The sequence below is a fragment of the Camelus ferus genome, chromosome 10, assembly GCF_009834535.1.
Source record: "Camelus ferus isolate YT-003-E chromosome 10, BCGSAC_Cfer_1.0, whole genome shotgun sequence".
NCBI classification, from domain to species: domain Eukaryota; kingdom Metazoa; phylum Chordata; class Mammalia; order Artiodactyla; family Camelidae; genus Camelus; species Camelus ferus.
In genome coordinates, this window is record NC_045705.1 from 32506115 (window position 1) to 32514732 (window position 8618).

At 37.8% G+C, this 8618-nt stretch overlaps 2 protein-coding genes across 2 annotated transcripts; both read left to right on the forward strand.

Moving 5' to 3' along the window:
- The first annotated feature begins 1320 nt into the window (after window positions 1-1320).
- Window positions 1321-2279, forward strand: LOC102503882 (olfactory receptor 8U9-like). Its single transcript, XM_014552472.2, is given in 2 exon segments — window positions 1321-1783; window positions 1786-2279. Coding segments are annotated over 2 exon segments (957 nt in total).
- A 4407-nt stretch (window positions 2280-6686) lies between these two features.
- Window positions 6687-7943, forward strand: LOC102505162 (olfactory receptor 5AL1-like). Its single transcript, XM_014552471.2, is given in 2 exon segments — window positions 6687-7303; window positions 7305-7943. Coding segments are annotated over 2 exon segments (939 nt in total). The 5' UTR covers window positions 6687-6887; the 3' UTR covers window positions 7828-7943.
- Window positions 7944-8618: the final 675 nt, after the last annotated feature.

Sequence of the window (8618 nt, forward strand, 5' to 3'; positions counted from 1 at the left end):
CACTGAATTTGATCAGTTCAGTTGATGCTTTACATAGAAAGATGTCTGTGAAACATTATATTGTTACGGAAACGACAGGCCAGCCAAGAAACAAGCACCACTCGGAGGGTTGGAGTACTCAGATGTATTACGCCGGTGGGCTCAGAGGGGCTTCTGCTCCGAAGCTCTGAGCACTTTCAAGATGTGCGTATGAGGTTTTATAGGGTAAAGTACAAGCTTGGGGTATTAGGCCAATAGGCATGGAACAGCTTTAGCAGCATTATTATCACAAAAGTGGAGGCGGGGAGGCAGCAAACCAACATTCCAAAGCCAGATATATCTCTTTGAAAATCCAGCTGGCTAGCAAAAAAAAATAAACCACAAACCAACACTAATTAACTTAGATTTACAAGTTAGTCCAGCAGAACTCAGATCAGTATTCCGATACTTAAATTTGTGAGTTATCTTGTTAGACCAGCCCAGCCTCTCCTTCACATTCCTAGACTTGTGAGTTATCTTGTTAGACCAAACTGGTTTTTCCTTCACAATATCAATAAACGCTTGGTGAAATCTAGGCAATGCACCAACAGAACAAATCGGGAGTATTGAGAACTTAATAGTGGGTGGGTTGCTGCCTCAGAAAAACACAAGTTTGAATCCCAGCTGTGCTAGAGACTGGCTGCCTGAGTATACTGCAGGTGCTTAATCTCTCAGACTTCTTTCTCCATCTGTAGAATGGGCACATAAGAAACAAAGTAAATAAACAGCCTGTAAAGCATGCGTTAGCATCTTTCGTAAAGTTACCTATTTCCAGCATTTGCATTAACACAATTATGAAGATTCTGTAGTCATGTATGGTGACTTCTTGGCAATAAGTAATGTTATACAACAGTTGAATATAGCATTGCAGCAATGTGGAGTTTGTATCACACGGGCAAGTCTGTCTGGGTAATGTCACTGCAGAAGATTCAATTTCCTTTATATTATCAATGTTAGGATTTTTTTTTTTGGAAAAACAATAGTTCAAAATTTTGAAATATTGATGGCAAAATTTGAATAATATAAAGTCAAGAGCTTTGAAAAGAGAGCCAGTGTGGACTGAATCATGTCCCACAGCTCTTAACGTTAAACGCAATCGACTTCGGGAAACACAATGTGCCTTTCCTACAAAAGATTTCTTTTTGATCTTTGTCCCATCCCCTGGCTCCAAGGATGCTAATGATTTTAATATTAGCATTTTCCTGTTAAAAATGAAGTGGCTTTAAAGGATATTACAATTCAAATTTAATTTAATTCAGCTGCTTTAATTCTCCTCTCTTTAAGCAGACATACTGAAGACGCATGACCCAGATCAACTGCACGCAGGTGACAGAGTTCATTCTCGCGGGCCTCACGGATCGTCAGGAGTTGAAGATGCCCCTCTTTGTGCTCTTCTTATCCATCTACCTCTTCACAGTAGTAGGCAACCTGGGTCTGATCCTGGTCATTAGAATGGATGTGAGACTCCACACACCAATGTACTTCTTTCTTAGCAACCTGGCCTTTGTTGATTTCTGTTATGCTTCTGTCATCGCACCCAAGATGCTGGGGAACTTCTTGTACCAACAGAACGTGATCTCCTTCAATGCACGTGCTGCTCAATTAGGCTGTTTCCTGGCTTGCCTGACAGCTGAGTGTCTGCTCCTGGCTTCCATGGCCTATGACCGCTATGTGGCCATTTGTAAACCTCTCCTCTATATGGCTGTGATGTCCCCAAGAAACTGCATCCAGCTTGTGGCTGCCCCCTACAGCTACAGCTTTTTGGTCGCCTGTTCCATACCCTCCTCACCTTTCACCTCTCCTATTGCCACTCCAACATCCTTAACCATTTCTACTGTGATGACATGCCTCTCCTCAGGCTGACGTGCTCAGACACTCACACCAAGCAGCTGTGGATCTTTGTCTGTGCTGGTATCATGTTCATTTCTTCCCTCCTGGTTGTCTTTGTCTCCTACGTGTACATCATCTCTGCCATCCTGAGGATGCGCTCAGCTGAGGGGAGACGCAAGGCTTTCTCCACGTGTAGCTCCCACATACTGGCAGTCACCATATTCTACGGGTCCCTCATCTTCATGTACTTACAGCCAAGCTCTCACCATTCCCTGGACACAGACAAGATGGCCTCTGTCTTCTACACGGTGATCGTTCCCATGTTGAACCCTTTAATCTACAGCCTTAGGAACAAGGAGGTGAAGGATGCCTTGAAAAAAGCGATCATCAATGGAAACCAGGTTTTTATGTTCATGAAGTTAAGAAAGTGACTTGAATAAATAAAAATGAAATTTCCTTCACGTTTTTTTCTCTTAAAAATATTAGAATGCCTGTTCCTCATATGTGATTTTTACATATCTGTTCACTGTACAATAAAATTCTCTGAAGATTTTTACTTAGAATGAGATTTCATACATAAGAGTAAACATAAGAAGTTATGTCCATTCTCTTACTTTTCAAATGAAAATGCATTAAAAATAATTAATTAGCTGCTCCATAAGAATTTATTCCAGATTTCCTGTTTCTCAAATGAAGAATTGCATGAAAGCTATTATCTGTTTATATAACCAGTATAGGACAAAAGTTCAGCCTCTCCACCCGTCCAATATCCCCAGTTCAGAAGTCTCCAGCTTTATTAACAATATCCCATGTGAAAACAAAAAGATGCATAGCACAAATAATTTTTCTTGATTTGCTAGTTTCTTCAGAAAATATGACAATATAAAACTGCTCCATATTGATATATTTAACAAATTCTCTTTATTCAAGAGAACAGTATTGTATTGTAACTTTTTCAATATCACTGCTTTAACATGACCTAAAGTCTGGTTTAGTCTCTAAAGACTAATTCTCAAGTGAACTGCTTTTTTTTTTTAAGCCTATGAGACCTCATTATATTTTTTCCAACTGTCTAAAAATTAATAATAATAATAATGTAATTCAGTGTAATTCAAGGTAGAATCCCAGAGGCATCATACATTCTAAATAAACACACTCAAAATAATTGAAACATCATAGACCATCTTGCCAGTAGCAAGGATTATGTACAGTTATACTGGGCAGATCTTGGGTAAGTTGGTCATTACTGGGTAAGGAATAGCTTCTTAGAACACAGTGAACCCATTAGGCAATGCATCCTTGGGAGAAGAACGTACGCCTTGTAGTCCAAGGAGGGCACTGTACTAGGTGTGGGCTCTCACCAGGTTAGTTACCAATTAAATAAGGACAATACTACAAAACTTGGAGACTTTTAAACTCTTAAACAACATACAAAAGGTAATAATAAATGGCAGGTGCATGCCTATCATCTCCCTTCCTTCTCTGAGTCTAAAGACCTGAGTTCTTGTCCCAACTCTACTAATAAACTTGAGGGAGCAATTTATACATGGGGGTTACCCTACACAACTGATAACTGTGATATGGACAGGTAGATACACAGATGGAGAGACAGAGATAGAGATGCGCCTGTATGCATTTCAAATAAATGTAATAATTTTATAATTTTCAGTTACATAGAAATTGATTTTGAGTTTGCAACTCATGCATATCATTTTAATATATATGGGTATTAATATATATATGCCATTTGAATGCTTAATGACAAAGACTACAAAGCTGCTACTAACAGCTAGAGAGGGGAGATTTAACATATATTTTCACTGCTCACAGAACACAGGACTAGCTTAATCCATGTTTCTCAAACATTAATTTTTTCATTATTTATTTAAACACATTTGCCTACTATTGGACCATTTCAGTGGCTCCCAGTTTTCTCCCAAAGCCCCTGCAGCAGGTTTTGAGTCTGTCCTCTAGATACCGGATGCCTGTCATTACTGTCCTTGACCTCCCATCTTGGCAGGCTGGAGCAGTCACTGCATCACAGCTCTTCTGGGAAAGGGCCTAGATTGCTTGGCATCTAAAATCCTGCTGGGTCTGACATTTCCCAGGTCAAAAAAAGATCTCTGGCAATTTTTTTCACTTCTGTATACCTTAGTTTCTTCATCAGTAAGAAGGTGAAAATAATACCAACTACTAATTTTATTGTCGTAAGATCAAAAAAGACAATGGATAAAAAACATTTAAGAGTAAAAGATTTTTGAATTAATAGTTTTCAGATTTCCTACTCCTTATTTGAATATGATGAACATTTAGAAATCTATCTACAGTAAAATTTAAGAATTTCAGGTGAAAACTGAAGATATGGTACAGAACTATGAATATAAAAGAAAAAATTGTCATGATTTTCACCTGAAATGTGGTGATTTTGTAAATTGATTTTGTCCTTTTTGAGGATGACTGCTTTCAATTACCAAAGTAGTTCAAATTTCTTAACCTATGAATCTACCTAAGAAACATATCACAATGAGACATTTCCCCCCAAAAGGTGAGATTATGAGGTGCATTTTAGTGGTAAATAATTCAAAATACTTCAGACATCCATACGGGCACCAGATAAGCACAAGTTATAGCAATAACAATATGAAAACTTAAACTGTCAATATTCATACACATGGAATGCAAGACAGAAATATACATGTGACACTGACATCAAGTGTGTGGACACAGAGTACAGCACAGACTGTGAAGACTGATTAAGAAGAACAGGAAGAAGGACCACAGTATCACCTCATAGACAGAACAACTGGTATCATTTGACACATACAATGTGAGCGTTTTTCTGTTTGCATGCATATCTCTAGGTCATTACATATGATGTGAATATACAGGAATTATTTAACACTGTATAACCTGTTTAGCATGCTGCTTTTTTAACTTGATTATATCATGAACGCTTTTCAGTATCAATAAATGTAGACCTACTTCAGCTTTTATAGTTGCCATTTACTAACTTACTGGAGAGCCATGTAAGATCTAAACAACTATTAGAATATACCTAGACAACTTCCTGTTTTGGAGCAAGTAAAACCAGAACAATTCAGACACTTGCATACTTTTCATGACTTTCCTAAGTTTCTAGAGTTGAAGTCATTATGTCAAGGGGCAGGACTATTTTAAATAATTTTGAAGCTTACACTTACACTACCCTCCAGAAAGTTGACAACAATTATGCCTCTATTGGACGTGTAAGCCTACATCACGTTCCCATGCCTTTACCAACAGTGGGTATCATCTATCATTTAATTTGATCAGTCTGATGGACACCTTTGTTAGCTAGTCTTTTCATATTTAATTAATTTTTCTCCTTTGTAATTAATAAATATATTGGGAAAAGACACTCATTATGTATATATTCATATAGTGTAGGGAGAGACATCATTAATTTAAAGTGCTGGTCTAGCATACAGTATAATCATATGTATATGTATCCTCTACCAAAATTATTTTGTATTATTTTGCTTAAAATACCGACCTAGTTTTATTTAACTATACCAGTGCAGTGAGTAGATACATAAAAAGTTGAAGTGTTATAAATGAGGTGAAAGAAAGGGCAGAAAATTATGGTCATTAAAAAAATTAATTTTAGATATTTAGCGTTTGCTCTATTGCCATTTAAATCATTTTTTTCAAATAGAGCCATGGAGTGGGACTTGCAAGTGGAATGATGGCAGGGCCCCCGATCCCAAGGTCAAGAATCTAAGAAGACATATTGTCATTTTTTTTAAAATGAAGTGTAGTTAATTTACAATACTGTGTTAATTTCTGTTGTGCACCATAGGGATTCAGTCATATATATATATGTTACTTTTCAGATTCTTTTCCATCATAGTTTATTACAAGATTTTGAATATTTCCCTGTGCTATACAGTAGGACTTTGTTTTATCTGTTTTATACATAGTAGTTAGTATCTTCTAACCCCAAACTCCTAATTTATCTCCCCACTCTCCTTCCCTTCCCCATAACTGCAAGTTTGTTTTCTATATGTCTATGAGTCTGTCTCTGTTTTGTAAATAAGTTCATTTGCCTCATTTTTTAAGATTCCACATGTAAGTTGTATCATATGGTATTTGTCTTTCTCTGACTTACTTCATTTAATATGATAATCTCTAGGTCCATCCTTGTTGTTTTGAATGACATTATTTCATTCTTTTTTAATGGCTGAGTAGTATTCTATTGTACATACATATACCACATTTTCTTTATCCAGTCACCTGTCAATGGACATTTAGTTTGCTTCTATGTCTTGACTTGGCCCTTGTAAATAATGCTGCTATGAACACTGGGGTGCAAATATACCTTTGAATTTGAATTTTCTCCGGATATATGCCCAGGGATGGGATTGCTGGATCATACTGTAAGTCTATTTTTAGTTTTTTAAGAAATCTCCATACTGTTTTCCATAGTGGCTGCACCAATCTACATTCCCACCAACAGTGTCCACAGTCTCTCCAACATTTATCATTTGCGGACACTGTAATGATGGCCATTCTGACAGATGTGAGGTGATACCTTATGATAGTTTTGTTCTGCATTTCTCTGATAATTAAAGATATTGAGCATCTTTTCACAGGCCTATTAGCCATCTGTATGTCTTCATTGCAGAAATGTCTGTTTAGGCCTTCTGCCCATTTTCTGATTGGGTTGTTTGTTTTATTGTTGTTGTATGAGCTGTTTTTACATTCTGGAAGTTAGCCCTTGTCAGTCACATTCTTTGCAAATATTGTCTTTTCTTTTTGCTTATGGTTTTTTTTTGCTGTGCAAAAGCTTTTAAGTTTAATTAGGTCCCACTGGTTTATTTTCGCTTTTATTTCCATTGCCAGAGCTAACGTGAAGATTCTCCTCTGAACACATTCATCATAAGATCATGGTGGGTCAGAACCAGCTTCTAATACCTGCTTGATTATTGCCAAGGGAGACAGGAATACTCAGAATGTGTGCTCTGGGGGTTTTATTGTAAAAATATTTGAAAATCAGTACCATGGCAAAAGGCAATTATTCAGCAGTGTCTGACTTTATCCTCTTGGGACTCACAGATAATCCAGAGCTTCAAGCCATTTTCTTTGGTGTATTCCTGGTAATCTATTTAGCTAGTGTCGTGGGTAATCTTGGTTTGATTGTGCTAATACAAGTCAGTCCTCAGCTTCACACACCCATGTATTTTTTTCTCAGCCACCTGGCTTTTGTTGATTTTTCTTTTACATCCTCTGTTACCCCCAACACCTTGGTGAATTTCCTACGTGATGTTAAAAGCATAACATTTTATGCATGCACCCTTCAGGTGTGCTGCTTCATCACATTTGCAGTTTGTGAGCAGTATTTGCTCTCAGTCATTGCATATGATAGGTATGCGGCCATCTGCAGCCCTTTACTCTACGTCATTCTCATGCCTAAAAAACTGTAACCGAATCATCGCTAGCATGTATGTTTATGGGTTCAGTGTGGGTCTCGTACAGACAGTGGCGACATTCCAGTTGTCTTTTTGTGGCTCCAATATGGTCAACCACTTCTACTGTGATGACGTGCCCTTGGTTGCGCTGGCCTGTTCTGACACTCAGGTCAAAGAGCTGATGTTGTTAGTCATCGCTGGGTTCAATACGCTGTGCTCTCTACTGGTCGTGATCATTTCCTATGTCTTCATCCTCCTTGCCATCCTGAGGATCCGTTCTGCTGAAGAAAGTCAGAAAGCCTTTTCCACCTGTGCTTCCCATCTGACCTCCATCACCATATTTTATGGGACAATCATTTTTATGTACCTACTGCCCAAGTCAAGCCATTCTCTGAACACAGATAAGTTTGCCTTGGTGTTTTATGTGGTGGTGATTCCCATGTTAAACCCATTGATCTATAGCTTGAGGAATCAGGAAGTAAAAAGTGCACTGAAAAGAATTACAGAGAAGTTGTGTTTGGCTGTCAAGTAACTGAAAAATCATTGGACAGGATGGCATCAGAAGACTTGGAATTGTGGCTCATTTAGAGTCACCATGCTGATAAATGAACCAACTTCCTCACTTCCAGGGCTCAGATCCATTCAGAATATGTCTCACCCACTGTTTCATTCTTAGTGATTTCCACATGAAACACATTTTGTAAATTATGATTTACTGAATTATAAAAGGGGAGAGAAAAAAAGAGAGAGAGACAGAGAGAGATCTTAATCCTGTTTGACCACAACACCCTCTTCCTCATTAAAGAAGCAGTATTGGAAAAGAGAGGCTTTATCTGAATTCCGTGTCATCTATTGAGAAATCTGCGTTGTACTGAAATGGTAAATCAACATCTGGTATCTTATGTTTCAAGCGTGCTGCACAGATAGTCTTGAAAGCATGTTGAAGCTTAAGAGCAAGGATATTTGGTTTTAACACTCTAGACAATCTTCCTAGCACTCCGCTTCCTGCAACTCAGCTACAAGGGCAGCCTGACATTGAACACTCGGTGACACTTATGCTGTGTCAGTTTAGTCCATTGGAGCCATTTCACACCATTTTAAATCATTGCCTGTTCTGTGTAAGTGTGTGATTAGGAACGTGGATCTTCATTCACACAGTTTGGCTAGCAATTTTAGCTTTTCCAAGTAATAGCTGTTATCTTGGGTAAATTAGTTCACAGTTCTGTTTTTTAGTTTTTTCATCAGCAAAAGGATGTAATAATTCCCTTTGTCTTGGACTAATTGTGAAGGTTCAATAAGCTTACAAATATAAAAGGCATCACA